This window comes from Pyxicephalus adspersus, chromosome 7 (genome assembly GCF_032062135.1).
Source record: "Pyxicephalus adspersus chromosome 7, UCB_Pads_2.0, whole genome shotgun sequence".
NCBI lineage: Eukaryota > Metazoa > Chordata > Amphibia > Anura > Pyxicephalidae > Pyxicephalus > Pyxicephalus adspersus.
In genome coordinates this window covers 51567591-51585727 of record NC_092864.1, presented here as the reverse complement: position 1 = coordinate 51585727, position 18137 = coordinate 51567591, and the positions used below count along the sequence as shown (strand labels likewise).

Genomic DNA, 18137 nt, shown 5'->3' with positions numbered 1-18137 from the left:
GGGAAACAGTTACAGGACTCTAAAAATACACAGTAAGTATTTTTAGGGGAAAGGGGGAGTAAGATGGTTAAAGAAAATGAACAACAGACATGACATGTGGGAATATTGTAAAGCAAAAGTAAACTCTGCCGTCTATGATGGTGAACCATAATGTGTAAATATGCTCAGTATACTTGCAGCATATCATGGCACACTTATGGCAGACTGCCACCTCCAGAGCTGCAAAGGCCACAATCTCCTTCACTACTCTGTCACTGCCATGTTCCCCTTGTCGTCTCCTGGGTTTGGAACCTTCTCCGGCTGTGTTGGCATGATGTAACGTCTATGCATGTACATGGGAGCCAGTCTCTCTCATCGTGTTTCAATGCCAAGTCTGTACACAGAGCTTCACATGTACAGCTCACCCTGGTTCATACTGCACACCACCCATCTTTCGTCTTCACGCTGCCCATTCCTTCCATCTCTATCCACAGTAGTTCTTGGCAGCCCTGTATAGAATGGACTGTAAAACAACTTGAATATTCTGCCAAGAGCTAATTACTTACATTTACACTTTCACTTGACACGATATGCTTGTTGCACAGTACAAATATTACTTAAAAAAGTACAGTTCCATGGAATTAAATTAAAAAACAATTGGACTGCCGCTAAACTCCGAAATGGTGATGAGAGTCACACACTAGAGCTAAGAAGGGCAAGAATTCTTTTTTTATTACACTTAAAATCTTCCTTTTGTTGATTTAGAAGCGTAGCGATTGGTGTATAATTAGGTTAAATAGCTACTGGGCAAGGATAGTTATTGCCACATGTGAGTAGAAGGAAACCCACAGGAATAAGCATTAGCATGTTATTTTTTGTTATCACAGAGTAAATAATAATGGCAATACAAACAAGTTATATGCATGAGGTGATTCTCATTGCACTGACTAATGCATTCCATAATTAGATGCTTTCAAGATGAGTCATGTGACACAAGTGGGCACAGAGTGCGAAAGAAAATGCAAAGCATAATAAATGTGCATAGTTGGAGACATTCTCCTCACTGGTTTCATTTAAATTCTTTTAACAATACCCAAGGGGGGTTCCTTCTAAATCTAATTTAATGTTTATATATTCTCAATGTTCCTGCTAATCCTATTTTTGTACTTTGGCATTAAAATATACTGTGAGTACAATAGCTTTCTTTTATCTCAAACAATAAATATTGTGCTTCCTTCTGGAGCTCCTTTCCTTTATGTTCTACTAATGTCTCCAATACTATCTGGAGATCCAAGTGATGGCAATCAGTGCCAATCTACATGAATTTATCCTTCATAGCCCTGTTTGGTGTCAAAATCAGACTGTTTACATGAACGTAATGCACAAAATGTAAAACAACGTATATAGGGAATATAAAAACTAGTGAAGACGTGGGAGTCAATTTATAAAGCAATGACTCCAATACCCACAAAACATCCTCTGATGGAGAATCAATCACTGATTTTGAAAACACCTTGATGGAAGATGCTCAACTACTAAATGTTTGGTGAATGCCAGATTCACTGCTTTGTAAATATACTTAGTTACTTTTATGCTTTAATCCAACGAATTCTTACCTTTAGCAAGATTACATTTTCAGTACAGAGGCTCAAGATAGACTATCTAGGTATGACTATATATGTATAATATCAGAATGAAAAGTTATTATTGGCCTTTGTTCTTCTCTAGATAATAATTTAATAGAGTAAAACAAGTTTGTATATATACGTACCTTCAGTCTGTGTTCTGTAACAGAGGGGGTGATATAATGCTTTCCAACAAAATCCTGACAATAATGAGTATCTTAAATCTTGCAAGATAATGCTCAAATAGTACAGAAGCATGCTGTAATGAGATCTCGCCTACTCCGATACTCTCCAAGAATCTTACATGAAGAAGACTTATCTGTGCACTGTAAGCGTAAGCCAGGGAGGGGAAATGGGAGTATAATAAATATTTGTAATCTTTTACATTGTTTTGGTATGAGTGGAGTACAGCTCCTAATATAAAGTCAACATTTTACAAAGCCCTGTACATTAAATAGGGTGAGTCAAATTTGCATTTTTGGTATTGCAACAATGTTCTGTGTAAATTTACACCGATTGTATGTTCACAGCTGGATGCACCATCCATGGCATCTGCTGGGAAAAATGTATTCCTGTGCATCATACCCAGCTAGGCCATTAAGATGGCCAAATATGACCAACTGAGGTTAGAAGCAGTGAAAGTGCAACAAGTGACATGAGGGAGCCGCTGTAGGGGCTTTGGTGCTGTAAATTTTTAATGTACAGAGCTGTGTAATATGTTGGCGGTTTATAAATCCTGTTAATAATAATATTAATACATTCTTGCACAATTAAGCAAAACCCTTAGAGCCAACAGTAGAGTTTTAATTCTATGAAGCAGAGAAGATAGGTCATCAGGTTGATGGTGCTGTGTGGTAAGACTGTACAAACCTCAGTTATGGATGAACAGAAATGCAAATCTTTTGGAAGGCAGGACACTTTTCCTACATGCAATTTAACTGATGCTTTGCTTGTATTTTAGCTTTGACTTTTATGTGTGTGAAATTTACACAATTATGAGAGGTTTCCTTTAATGTATAGTTTGCTTTACAGTTATATCAAAATATCCAACATATTAAAGAAGCAGTTGCAAAATATTGTCAAACTGTAACCACATCTGACAATTTCCAAATTGGAAACCAACAATCTTTTAAAAAAGATATCCAAGAGAAGAGTTATTTGTATTAATATAAAAATGTATTAAAAACAAGTCTCTACATTGCCTAAAACATATCGCTGGTCTCATTTCTCACAATAGTTTTGAATAATGCATATTTGTTGCAGCCAAAACATTTCCATCTCATTTGGAAATACATATTTAGCATTTACAAGCATAAAAACTTGTTGTCACCGGATTATCACACATTTACATATGCGGATGATACAAGCAACTGCCTAGTTCCAGCAAAGTGTATATATAACTGTGTGATAATCTGGCGACAACCAGATGTTATGTTAGTAAATGCTAAATATGTATCTTGAGATTAGATCTATATGTCAAGAGGAAAATCAAAGCTATCATTGCCTAGGCTTGAGGTCATCTGTACAGCAATTTGTCTGGGAGACGTAAATATTTCAGCCCTTCTGTTATCCTTTTATTTACAAAGGCTGTTATTATTAGAACTGCTTTACGATTATTCTCACTGAGGGATTTCAGTGCAAAGAATCGTTTTGTAACAAATTAATACAATTAGCAATTCAGAAAACTGCAATATATGCAGCCTGTGATGTCAAATGAATCAATAAAACAGATATTAGCACTCCCAATCAAATCACAGTATTGGTGAACTCATGCTTGCATGACAAAAGAAAAAGAAGTACAAGGGGACTTAGAGGCATTTCACTGGATTGAAGACTGTACAAAATCAGATGTATCCTGTCTGGCAGACTTCGGAAAAAAGGATTCTGCAGCAGTACTAGGCAGGAAACAGACAATCTAGCAATCTGTAATTGGCAAACTATACAGTGAGAAAAGGTTTTACAGTGTAATTCCAAGCAACAAGTAAAAGCAATCAGATATTAATGCTATTCAGCAAAACACTGCAACTGATAAATCAGAAGTTTCACTCAATTCATTTTATACTAAATTCTGTTTAATCCACTGCAGCCAAAATCCAGAAATTACAGTCAGTGGGGCTACACTGCACAAAGGTTAAATATCTGGATTTAGGCTTTGAAAATGAAAACATAGGATACAGAAATTGAAGCTTTTTATCTGCTCTTTGTTTGTATTTCAATCCAGGTTCATGATTTACACATTCTTGCCTGTAAGGACAGGGGGTCTTGCTACGGATTCACTTTTACTTATAGGTCTCTTTCCCACCCTAACCCCATGAAAGGAAAAACAGCACAGAAAACGTCCTTCTAGTGAGATGCTCCGGCTCCTTGTACTGAATCATTTGCCAAATTTGCTTCTTGTGCTGCTTCTCTCTCTGGAAGAATGAACTTTGCTATACAGAGGCTGCAAGAGGCTACTACCAGGTCAAATGCAGCCATTTACACTGTTCTGGGAATGGATATAATTACAATAGCAGGCAAGGATGGCTCAGTGGCTGGCAGTCTTACCTCTGCAGCACTAAATCCTAGGTTCAAATCCCATATGCAAGGAGTTTGCATGTTCCCCCACATACTTCCAAAAACATACAATTAGGTTAACTGTCTCCTAGTACCTGTCCCGGCTTTGTGTAGAAAAGGAGCTGCACGGCCAAAGTGCAGTGCTGGGTGCAACAAAGATCCATGAAAAAGCATGCACTGATGTAATATAAAAATTAATACAAAATTCATTATTTAGGCCTGTCTAAAGCACAGTATCAAATCACAAATCTAATGATAGAGAAAACTGGCTTGGGGAACTATTTGGGGTCCTATTAAAAAAAGTGTGCTGGATATAAATTTATTAATGCAGGAACACTTCAAGGGACTGTAACAGGAAGACTTGGGGTACTTAAAAAAATTTACCGATGCACCAGCTAAATGGGGTGTTATTAAAGGGGAGAATAAAACCTAGACTTCTATAATCAGATTGACGTCTAGAACACTGAGATATGGCTGTAAACCAAACTCAAAGAGGTGTGATTACAAGATTACAACCTTATTACGATCATATATATTGGTGATCAGAGACCTAGTTGCCTACAATAATACCCTGGAGGAATAAGCGTAGGATCGAAGAAATTAAAACTTAACATAATACAAAATGGAGGGATAGATGAATAATCATATCCAATTTGGATATAATATAAGTTATAATAAGTTAAATAAGTATAATATAATAAGTAAGTATAATAAGTTATCCTTACGGAGAGAATGTTTGGTTTCTTTTTTTTACCAGTGATATAAATTTTAGTTTGATGTGCAACACATTTACTAGCACCAAAAAGACAAGTTTGTCTAATGGATTATTATCTAAATATTCTAAATTACCACAGAATTGTTTCCATAAAAGCAAAAAAAATAAAATAATTAGTATTTTTTCTTAGGCTGTGTAATATTAGTCTTAAACCGCTGTTTATTAATGTATTTAATCACTGTTATATGGCAGCCAGCTGAGACAATGAATGCACAGAGCAGGGAAAAAAAAAATCTCCATAATATAGGGGTGATGGAGTTTTGATGAGCTAGATTTAAGTTTTTCCAGGTTAAAATATGTAATGCTGACCCAAATATTTTCTTCATTTTGTATCTCGTCTTTACAAGTACATTCTAAGTTTGCAAACATTATATTGTTAAATGTGTACTGACTACAATAATAATAGCTTGAAGAACAATAATTTTGTATCTTTAATAACCAGATGATAAGGATACCATAAAAAGTTTTTGTTTATCTGGTTTCCATATGAACAAATGTGAGCCCTCTACTAATGCACAGTAAGATAATATATGAGGTACACCATTACAGGTGAAAAAGGGAAATAATGTTAAAATAAGGGGTTATGAATGGTAATTGTTTAAATGACCATTTTTTTTATCTTCTGTCCATTCCAAAGGTCTAAATCCCAATACAGTAACTGAACAGTGATGTTGCAAATATATTTAAATTATAACTGAAAAATTATAAAACTGAATAAATTATAAAACTGAAGCAGAAAAATGGACAGGACAGAAACTCTTGTTTATTTATTTAATAATAATGTAAATATATTTTGTTTGCAATTATCATTAATGTACAAAAATATCTGTTATATCTCTTAAGATTGAAGTGTGTGTGACTTTACACGTCCATAGTCATGTCACTAGCTGTCCCTCAAAAGGGCTCACAATCTAATACCCCTACCTTAGTCATATGTCTTTAATACAGTCTAAGGCCAATTTTGAGGGGAAGTCACTTAACCTGTGTGTGAGAGGAAGCCGGAGTACCCGGAGGAAACAGACACAAACATGGGCAGAACCTGCCAACTTCATGCAGATAAGACACCTGGCTGGGATTTAAACCTGGGACCTAGTGCTGGAGAACACAGACAATCATGGGAGAACCTGGGTGATCCAGCCATGTACATGGGATGTAGTCCAGGACAGAAAACATTTCCCAACTAATAGCAAACAATTTGAGAAGTCCATTCCAGGTTTGCTGGATTATCCAAGGTCTCCCATGATAATCTATCTTGGAGAGCGTTAATCAGGCTCATTTTCAAAATATATGGATGTCAATGACAAAAAAATTCTTCTTTCCACCAGAACAGAAAAATAGGGGAACTTTTTCAAAGTGAACATTTCTTTCCATGGCAACTGTCAGGAGGGGGTATTCCTGTCACTGGAAAGATATACTTTTACTTTGTGCAGCATACAGGAAAAGATGTGTAGGGAAATCACCCCCGAACTGCAGTTTTCAACCAGAACTCAATGGAACTAAATGGAAAAAAGGAGCTTTCAAATGAAACAAATTTATTTAAAAAGTATATTCTCCTTGAAACAGCTTGCATCCAAGGCATACAAAATGTAATAAAATATCAAGTCTCGCTTCACAAGCCAGCTACTAATAGAATTGTTGAGCGTTAGGAAAAGTAAGGGGAGAAGTAAATTAATATGATTTTTGCAGCAAGCAAAATAAACCGCTCCTATAACCAGCACATCGTCTACCTTGTAACCATCAGACATTCTGATGCAATCTTTCCCAGGTGCATTGAAATGTGAAGAGGTATTAGATGGTTAATGCTTTAATTCAGCGGCAGAGAAACACGATAGCTCTAAGCATGTAAGATATCCTAATAATTCCTTCAAAATATGTTCAAACTGACAGAAATTACATAATGTACAACCTTTAGGCATAGAAAACACGCCATTCAAAACACCGACAAGTGTGTAACTTCCATTTTTATGTATCTAGACCTGCAGAATGGGTACTTTGTGTATATTTGTATATCACAAAGTACCCCTTAGGCTACGTACACACGTCAGATGATTCTTATCCGATAATCGCATCGGGGCTGATATCGGACAAGAATCTGGTGGGTGTACAGCACTCATCGTTCATGGATCAGTCCTGACAGATCCTTGAACAATAAACGATCGTAATGAAAGTGAAGGGGAGAGAGCATAGTGGGGTGCCGCTCTATCATTCTCCCCCTCTCCAGAATGGCAGTATACAGCACTTATTCATGCATTGTGCTGTCTTTTAGTGTAGGAAAGGATTGTGAAAGATCCTTTCCAACGACAATTATTGCATGTGTGTACATAGCTGTACTTATATCTGCATGTATCTAACCTTGGGTGTATATAGAATATGGTTGTATATCATGCAGTGGAATAGATCATGAACAAATTCACACCTAAGGTACAGAGGTCTTAGCACGCCATTACATATCAAACCAATTTTCACGCCATGTACTCAATGTCAGCCCTCACACCTCTAAATACCAAACACACCGCTTCATAATCTATGACACTTCAAGCATTCACGGCAGAAACATTGCATGGCTCAGAGATGACATATTGTGTTTTCTGCTCCCTTAATACTATAAATAATGTAGTTTTACAGCAAAGAAGCCTTATTCATGCACGTATCCATTATATAAAACACAATACAAAATAACCAGGTTAGCTGTCGTTTTGTCAATCAGTGCTACACTTAAAATCTCTACAGAAGTCAAATGCTAAAGTTCTATATTTACAGACCGTTTTAACTGGTTATGAAGGAAATAAGGAGCTGTCATTACTGACTTTATGTTAAAAATGATTGTTGCTCGATACAGAAAAAGTATGTTGATCACAAAGTTAAGAGAACACTCAGAATTTCTCTCCCTGTACTTGTTTGCCATCAGAATGACAGCCAGGCACTTGGCATTTTCCATGCTTCTCTAATTACAGATTATCTAAAACCATTAAGGGCCAATTATTACAAAACAGACATTAAAATATATGATGGTTAACAAAATGCTTGTTAACGTGTCCCAAACTCGATAAAGTCTCATTCAGCACAGAGATTGCACATAAAACATACAGAACAACCACTCAGACAACGCTGATAGAATAAAAAAACGTTAATGTCCGCACAGAGTTCTGTTTATTCTTAATAACACCTGTTCATACAGCAGAGGAAAGTCATTAAATCATGTAAAAGCAAAACAGACGAACAATGCAAGACAGACGAAGATGACAGATTTTGCAAAATATACCCCCCCACCCACTTCAGGTATGTTCTTTCCAGGAATAGTAAGAGGGGAAAGTACAAAATGAATATGTAAAACCTGAGCGTAATTAGGATCTAGATCTACCCTACAACTATATTCAACCTTAAAACAAGTACTCCAAAACAGAAGACATGTAATGTAAATATTCCAACGCAGCACAAAGATCTTGTACACAACATACTTCAACAACAAAATAACTCTTCCAGGAGAACTCAACTGGTGTAATATACATAAAACAATCACAAGCGACACGTTTGTCATATTCTAAACTCTCCATAATAAAAAGTTTTAAAATCTGTTACATCAGCCTCATGGTAAAAACTCCAAGTACAAGCAAAAAGGATTAAGACAATTTGCATTATATAGGAAGCTGTCAACTCAAAACCACACCAAAATATTTAAAAACACATTTAAACAATCCAGTAAATAAAAGAAAGGGTTATTAAAACTGCAGATAAGGCAAAACCATACTTAACATTAACAATTCCAGAAATGGTGTTGTTAGAAACATACAAAAGCTGTATTTCATTACTGTAGCCTTGTTCTAACACTGACTGTATGCTTGTCAAAACTAACAACTTTACAGTTTTAAAAGGTGAACATTCTCAATGCTATGTAAAAATAATGATTAGATAAGTATTTTTTTTTCTTTGCAGAGTTACAAAAGTAAATGGTTACATACCTGCAGTTGGGAGGTGGATCGAGGGTTATCTCAGCTAACTCCTTCTGAATTCTGTAAGTGAAATGAGAAGCAATGAAAATACTGTGCAGAATGAATCCGGGAATCACACTGCCCTCTACCATGATGTTGTTAAATGCAATACTGGCTTTGCCTTCAGTAAGGCTAACATGGCTGCTTCCTCTTTGTTCTCAGAGGCATAACCCAAATCCTAGAACAGAGGAACTTAGCAGCTGTATTCCAGGGGCGTCAGTGCAGATATACTGCCTACAAAGGCAGGAGTGTGAAAGAGGATTCTTCCAGCTCTCCAGAAAAGTGAAAAAGGTTTCATTCCAAACACTCTTTGCTGGGGAGAATTCCTTTTTAAGCTAATATGCAAATGAGTCTGAAAGGGAGGGTGAACTCCAGCATTTTGACAATGACTTTAAACCAGTGAAATATTGCTCTTAAGGAGCTATGATTAACAGAATAAAGCTCAAACTGTTATTTATTTATTTTTTGTCTTTACACTGTTTGAGCTTACATTTAAAAAAATCCTATGCAATACTTTAGCACTAAAAATTCAACATGCAAAGTTTGCAAGTCACCTTAGAAGTTTAATACTTGATGGTATCTTTTTCCCCTCGATATATATCATTTTAAGATAATATTTACAATCACAAAATAAATACTGTTAACACATGGCAATGGAACAATTACATTTTATGAAAACATTTTCATTAATTTAAATAAACAGTAAAGAAAAGTCCATCTACCACAGTTTTGTAGGAAGTGTGATCACTAAAACAGATCCAATGTCATAAAGGATCCTTAACATTTCCTTGCAGACCATTTAGCAAAAAATAAGACCACCTAATGACCTTGCATACTATTTCCTTTAGCAAGCAACCCTTCTGAATACAAACAGCTTAGTTCTGATCCATTCTGCCAAGATAAAGTTTATATTAAACCATGACAATTTGCTGATACCTTTGCAGAAAAACAAACACTTAAATAGAATTAGTCATGGCAAATCACAAAGATGTTTATGGTGCTATTCTAGAAGAAATAAAGGAAAAGCATTGAGCAAAAAGAAAATAAAAGGTAATAGCAGAACTAACTTTCAAAACTTATGGAAGGAAAAGAATGGTTTCCTGCAAAGCAGCACAAATCTCAAAGCAGTGTTACGGAACGAACTGAAAGAGCAGCAAATTAAATCAAACGTAGGGGAACAAGATTGCTTGCAAAATACCTGAACTTTGCCTGTGCGTTAAGTCATTATGATGCTACAGTTAAATAGGATTTCCCTGGACTTTTGGCATATTTTAAGATGTCTGAAATAGCCAAGGGATAAATGCCAGGATTTAAATTAATAACTTTTGTCAGGATAAGCAGCGGATAATCATAAACGAGAAATATAAACTTACCTCTGCACCTAGGTTTGTCAATACTGCAGCTAATAGCGTGCAAACACAACCTCCTTTGTGTGATATTGCTTACTTATTACAATCAATAGTCTGAAGCTTGGTCAACAGAAAAAAGAAAGGTTTTTAGTGGATAGCATTCATCTCACTCGTTTTACGGTTATGAGCTCATTCTCATATGTGGTTGTGGACATGTGGAAAGAACATTAAAATCACACACGTCCAGGAGAGGTTATGTATGGTTATAAATATTAGAGGTTGAAGGCGGACACATGTATCAGGGAATGCTGCCATAAGACCAATTTTAAAACTAAGAAACACTGCCTGAATGATGCATGAAGGAACGCATCTGTCAGACTTTATAACATAACTTAAGCTCTTATGTGATGGATAAGTTATCCGCCTGTCTTACAGAAAATTCCCAACTCTAACCATTTGTGACTTTTACCTAGAAAAGGTTACCACCACAGTATTCATGAAACAATATCCCATTAAAAAGCCATTTGAGGAATTTCACAGATGCCAAGTGTGTGAATCAACTGAAAACTAAAGGTCTTGGCACACTTTAGCTCCTACATTACAGTCCACTCATTCCATAGTTAAGAGGAAAATTCTCATGGTTATTATGGGCATGGAGAGAATAAGAGGCAACCATTAACAACAAGACACAGGTGCAATTAACTGCAGAGCAATTATGATGTGCGCTGTGTGAAAACCCCGACTATCCAGCTTAATCTGTCTATTGGACTAGGTAAAAAAAAAATGTATGCAGTGTGATGATTGGCTGCCATACAATATGGCATTCTGTCCTCTGCTTCAGGGACCTTTAAAATAAAACATAGGAGCTGCCATTTCTGCTTTTTTTTTTTTATTTTAAACTTGAAAGTAATTGTTCTTATCCAGGCTTCATATGCTAAGCCACTAAAGAACAAGAATGCACCCTGTGAAGATGACAAAATTCCCATTTCACTTGATAGTTCCAGGTCAGTATTTGGCTAGATACCGAAGCCAGTATCAGGAAAAAGCCAAGGAGTCTTCACTTAACAAACAAGCAATGGTGACTACCATATTTGTACCCTTACAACTTCACTTTAAAAGCCCAGCAATACTACAAATGGCAGCTAGTGCAAAAGGGTTCTTGTCATCCTGTGGGACTTGACCATCTGACGCGCTGCCAGAATGGTCCTTCCTCCCATCATGGGTCATATCTGGACCATCTGATGGGGGGAATGGTCCTTCCTCCCATCATGGGTCAAATCTGGACCATCTGATGGGGCTGCCAGAATGGTCCTTCCTCCCATCATGGGTCATATCTGGACCATCTGATGGGGGCTATAAGAATGGACCTTCCTCCCATCATGGGTCATATCTGGACTGACAGGGCTGCCAGAATGGTCCTTCCTTCCATGATGGGTCATATCTGGACCATCTGATGGGGACTGTAAGAATGTCCTTCCTAACATCATGGGTCAAATCTGGACCATCTGATGGGGCTGCCAGAATGGTCCTTCCTCCCATCATGGGTCATATCTGGACCATCTGACGGGGCTGCCAGAATGGTCCTTCCTCCCATCATGGGCCATATCTGGACCATCTGATGGAGGCTGTAAGAATAGTCCTTCCACCCATCATGGGTCAAATCAGGACCATCTGATGGGGGCTGTAAGAATGGTCCTTGCTCCCATCATGGGTCAAATCTGGACCATCTGATGAGGGTTGTAAGAATGGTCCTTCCTTCCATCATGGGTCAAATCCGGACCATCTGATGGGGCTGTAAGAATAGTCCTTCTACCCATCATGGGTCATATCTATTGTTGAATTACCTTTTAGCACTAGTAGATAGCTTTGCAGTGGTTTTACTGGACAATTTGGTATTTTTCTTCTGTTGAACGGCTGAAGGTTTCCTCTCTTCTTGCTCCTCTGGCTCAGGGGCTGGCGGATCTCTCTGATCAGCATCTGAACTTCCACTGCTGGTACTAGGACTTTCATCATCTGACCTCTGCCGATCACTGGACATGTTGCTAGATGTTACTCAGTCCTGATATACAACCTAGAAATGTAAAAATTCAATCACAATTTAATTTATTGACAAGAACAGCAATACTAAATCCGACTGAAAGTTTGAAAACTTTGTGTACTTTTCCAAAACAGCTGTAGGAAAACTAAACACACGCCAAACCAGATTATGTTTTCAGACATTTCTTGTCCAACTTTTAAAGGTTACCCTGTAAAAACACAAGCTAATAATACATCCCCAGAGTGACAGTGTGCGCTCAAATCAAGAAGCGCAGTGTCCACATCACTAGCAAAGCATTTTTTATTAAACATTTCACAAGTGCTTTGGGACAAAGGGGATCCTTTCAAATAGTTCCAAGTTCCTGGCCTGCAAATCTATGTGCTAAATCTGCAGGGGTGAGCAGACCGAATACCTCTGACATCTTCCTCAAATAACAGAAGTCAGCGATGCCTTGTAAATATTTACATCAGTGCTGCAGAGCCCTGCGTCTCATCACATGCACAAATGAGTGGTTTTATCTTTTTTTTAGAATATAATAAAGTAGAATGAGGCTGTATTCGGTATGATAAAATAGGGAAAAACTAAAAGTCCCAGAATTTTATTCCCTCTATTGCCAGAACTGAACTATGATCAGTGTTTGGCCAACAAGTTGTAGTTCCTCTGTAAGTTTGGATCAGTACATGTAGTTTGTATACAGTGACTATGGCCAGTCTATAGAACATTGACCAACTAGACAAGCTGCGCTCAGGTGTAGGGCATGCTGGGATTTCTAGCTCTCCGGTAATAAAAGCTTGCAGATTGCTCACAGCCTACCAAGATAGACCAGGGTAGTACCTCCTTGGTTGGCGTTGGACTATCTATAAAGACAGCTGATAACAGGACAGGATGGGACTTGTAGGACCCTACCTATGGCACTCATGGCTGGCTGGGATTTGTAGCACCTTGGAGTAGAAATGGCCATACCTGACCTAGAAGGACCTGTGCAGGACTTTCCTCACCGGTGTCAGGTCCCCGGCTGATCTATAAGGACAGCATGGCACTTGGGAGTTCCTCCACACCTGGCCCAGATCAGATGGCCGGGAGAACTCCATGGATTGTCCAGGGCTGACCTAGAAAGGCCAATGTGGGACTTGTAGTGCCCCCCTGGTTGGAGGACACCTGAGCAGGGACAGGAGCAGGGACAAGGCTGGGAGCTGTCTGGACAAGCTGGGATGCCATTGCTCGTCCTGATCTCATACAGATGGCTGGGACTTGTTGTTCCTCCACAGCTGGAGGGCCACAGGTTGCCCAGATCTGATGAAGCTGGAAGAAATCCTCAGGGATATGGCCAGGGACTGTGCATGGATCCCAGAGACTGGAGGGACCCCCCTGGGTGCAGAGAGGATGGGGGGCAAGAAAGGGGCCAGGGGCCGCAGTCTGGACAGGGATGGGGGCCGGATGTTTGTTGGGGGGGGGTCAGCTCGGTTTGTTATGGTAGGAGCACTCCAATTTCAGCATGGTGTACCAAGTGATGCGTGAAGTCAGTTCCAGCTCCCCCCCCTCCTTCCTCGCTTCTCTCCGGGGCTGAAAACAAGAACAAAGCTGGCTCAGCCCGGATCCCTCCCCCGCTTCTCCGTTTACCTCAGGAGCGTTGCCCGTCCCTGCTCTCACGCCGCTGGATGCTGTGCTGGGGAGGGGGATCCTGGAGACACCGAGCCGGGGGGGGAAACGAGCAGGCTCCGGCCGGCTGCCGAACATTGAGAGTCGGAAGAAAGAAGACGGAGGAGGGGGAGGGAATGGGGAGCTGCCTGTAATGCGCTTCTGACGGCTGCTGGTGGCGCTGAAGAGTCGACTGTGGGCGGGGACACAGAGAAGGGGGTGGGGAAATAGTAGCCAGTGCGTGAGTTGCTGAGGCGATGCTAAAGGCAGCGCGAGCTAGCCAGGGAAGCGGCGCGAGGCAGCTGCGAAGACACTGGGGTTTCCGGAGACGTAGGCTCCGCCCACTCAGCTTTCTCAATAGCGCTTCAGACTCCGCCCCTGGCTCATTTTCTGCCGGTGGCCAAAGCCCCGCCTCTTTTTCCCGCCGCAAAACGGTGAAGTCAGCAAGTTGCCGCGCGTACTCGTTGTCGTCAACGGCGCGTGCTCTCTCCTTCGTGCTTAGCCAGCGCGCGCGCTTCTGTCCGTGATACACGAGGACAAAGAGTTCTGTGCCCATATCACCGGGAGCCTGCAATGTATTATAACTCCCACCGGGAGCCTGCAATGTATTATAATATTATCCCCTATATGTAGGGATCCTGTACTATATATTATCCCTAAAAGTAGGGATCCTGTACTATATATTATCACCCATATGTAGGGATCCTGTACTATATATTATCACCCATATGTAGGGATCCTGTACTATATATTATCACCCATATGTAGGGATCCTGTACTACATATTATCCTCTATATGTAGGGATCCTGTACTATATATTATCCCCCATATGTAGGGATCCTGTACTATATATTATCCCCTATATATGTAGGGATCCTGTACTGTATCTATTTTGTCCCCCATATACATGGGTCAGGTTTTGCATTTGTGTGATCCCCATACAGGGTACCTACACATTGGGATCATGCATAGGGGTCCTGTACTGTTTCCATATTATCTCCCATACAGGTATCTTGTGCTACATATATATATTGCCTCCTATACATAGAGATCCTGTTTTGTATTTGTATGATTTCCCATGCACATATTACCTTTATTATTTTGGATTATTTGATTATTACCTACACATCGGTATCCTCCATGGTTCAGTTGTGAACAAATATTTTGGTGCCCGTATTGAAAACTAAAGAACCAACAATTGTCACTAAAACATCTTAAACATGCCAAAAGGAATTGTGAAAAGCAAAGTCTGATTTGAAAAAAATGAGTCCTTGCTTTAGTATTTTGGTTCAATAGTATAGTTTTTTTATTTTAACATTGTAGTCTTCCTGGGTCTCTTCCTCATGGGTGTAATGTCACTCACAAAGATTTGGATGGTGCGATCAGACGCTGATGGACCTTGGAGGTTAGTTTGTATCTCCTTGTGTCAAACTAACTCACTATCTGAGCCCATTCTGAGGATGATTTTTTTTCCGGACATGTCCAGGAAGGTGAGTATATTTCATGATAATTGCAACAGGAACACAGAAACATTAATTGAATATGAAAACTTTTTCCAAATAAAGCAAGTGAGTTTGAAGAGTCAATTCCAGGTTTGCTGGATCACCCCGATTCCTCCATGAAAGTTGAAAGATCTCCACATAATTAGGCCACATGATTGCACACTTGGAGGAACATGTGTTACTAAATAAAGAAAACAGTTAGACTGAAACATCACTTTAATCCAGTTATGTTCTTTTCTAGGGGTACTGACAAATGTGTCCATGGCATGTTAGAGTATCCTTGTAGAATATGCAATACGTTTAGTCCTTTCACACCTACTTGGCTTTACCTAATGACTTATTAAAAACATGCACATATACTGTACATGGGACCATTGCTTTCCATCAATCATTTTTTAGTATTCAATTTGTTAATGTCCTGTAAAAGAACCAACCAATTTGTATCTATATTATCCCCCATATGTAGGGATCCTGCATTGTATCTGTATTATAACCTATGCAGGGGATTCTGAGATGGTATTATTACTTGTGCACTGGTACCCTGTAATGTTTCTTTATTATTCCCTATACACAGGCTTCCTAAAATGTAATCATAATATATGATATATACAGGGATTCCCATATTGTATCTGTAATATTTCTGCATTGTGTCTCTTCAGTGTGTTCAGTGCTCTGATTTTCTCCATATCATCAGCCTGACAACTCAGCTTTATGAATATGACCTGCTACAAAGTTGCAGTTTTTTTTTAGATTTTTTTACTGTTACACTAAGTACACTACCACACTGAAATCCACATTATCACCTTCAATAGCTCTTTTGTATTTGTTGCAATTCTGGAGCTTTGACTAGCATTTACTTTTTTGGCCATTGCAAAGATGCTAGTGTCTATTAGTGTCAACTATTTACAAAACAATTTGCCAGCAGCCTGCTACTTGTCTAGTGCCCCCGACTTGCAAGAACAGTAAGTGGTTAGGAAGAATTGTTTTTGCTAATGTTTGTGGTTTCCAACTGAATGAAACTGAATGAAAGAATTAACTATACACTCGTGTTCCAAGCCAATTTAAAAATTGATAATTTCATATAGCATTTATATATATAGCAAGTAGAAATTATGTGGGGAACATCATATTTGGTGATATTGTGTTCTGTTTTTTGTTAACATAGGCTTTGGCACGATGAGCCAACATAGACTAGCTCTATGGCAGGATGCCCCGCAAAATGTCATTCTTATTAATTTACCTAAAATACAGCAACCCAAAAGTATCATGCCACAGATATTTGTCCTCAATTATTAGACTATTTCTGATCTGAATAAACATATTTTTGTTACCTTTAGAGATGAGCTTGTATCCTCTTTGCAGAGAACCACCAAGGACGTGGTGCTGCCCAATATTACACCTTACTGGTATATCACATAAAAATATTTGGGGGGGACAAAACCTAATTGAGTTCACAAAGACACAATCCTGGAAAGGTTTATAATGGTATAAAGAAGTGACAAATACTGCACCAAAACTGGGTGTGGATAAATTGTTTAAATTTGTAGCTTTCAACATCTACAGTGTTATACTCAGCCTCCCTTATCCAGCATTTTTCAGTAACCACCTGGCTGTTTTTGGGTGGAACTATAAAGTTGGGTCACAATACAGGGGCAATACAAAGGTGATAGAAAAATTCTCATATTAGGTGGGTGGGCGTTACAAAGCTGGAACAAAGGATAGCAGGGCAGTAAAATTTTAGGGGTAACGGGATTCCTATGGAAACAACGATTGGGAACAATAATTTTGTCATGTGTTACCCTGCTCACTTTTTGACCACCCACCTACAGCTTCTCCCCACCCAACCTAAAAAAAATTCTGGGGAGAAAAGTGACCTAGTAAAAAGGTAAAAATGGTGATTGCTAGGGGTGGTATCACCCTGACAACCACCATTCGGAGAGCAGTGTGCAAGGTAAACAACTAGCTGGGCTTCCATTGTTACTATGGCAACTATGGTACTTTCCTGTTATCCAGAGCTCTCTGAGAAAAGTTGTGTGTTATGAATTGTAAATTAAACAAGAAATATGAGTGGGTGCTCTGGGCAACAAGCCCCAATATTGTTAAACATTGTTTAAATATTTTAAGTGTATGAAAAGTGTTTTCTTTCTAATAGCAAATTATTTTAGGAGATGAATTTCTTGTTTCCTGGATTACTTGGGTTCTCCCATGAAGTTTCAGTCTTTCCTTTCTCCTTGTTAATATGATAGAGAATTTATGAAGCACCAAAATACTATGCAGCACAACAATATGTCCTTAACAATATGACTTTATTAGGGACATTAGGTAGTGGCTATGGACTAAAACACTGTGTAATTAACCTGCATTATATAAATTCCTGTTGTGTACAATGTTTCTTTTATTGTTTTTTTTAAGTGTGTTTTCTTCCTTATTTCTCTCCACAGGTCCAGCCACCTGATGTATTGTGATTGTATATGCCTAGCAACGCTTTTGTACCATTATTGTTTCCTCAAGCTCATAATGTTCCAAAGTTATCACCTTCCTTTATTTGACCAGCATTTCCTAATATCTTAAATATTCTTTTAGGTTGCATATTTTCTTTTGTTAGAGCCTACATCTCTGTGCTGTATGATTCCGCTGGTTGAACCATGTTGTATGAATTTTTCATTTTGATTTTTGTATTAAACAAGT

At 38.7% G+C, this 18137-nt stretch overlaps 1 protein-coding gene across 1 annotated transcript in view; it reads right to left on the bottom strand.

Moving 5' to 3' along the window:
* Positions 1–14241, bottom strand: part of UBE2E3 (ubiquitin conjugating enzyme E2 E3) — a 48016-nt gene extending 33775 nt beyond the window's left edge. The window contains exons 1-3 of the mRNA XM_072418409.1: positions 13929–14241; positions 12115–12341; positions 8892–8942 (exon numbers count right to left, since the gene is read on the bottom strand). Of these exons, the coding sequence (XP_072274510.1) occupies positions 8892–8942; positions 12115–12308 (245 nt within the window). The 5' untranslated portion in view covers positions 12309–12341; positions 13929–14241. The remainder of the gene's footprint in view (positions 1–8891; positions 8943–12114; positions 12342–13928) is intronic.
* Between the last annotated feature and the right edge of the window lie 3896 nt (positions 14242–18137).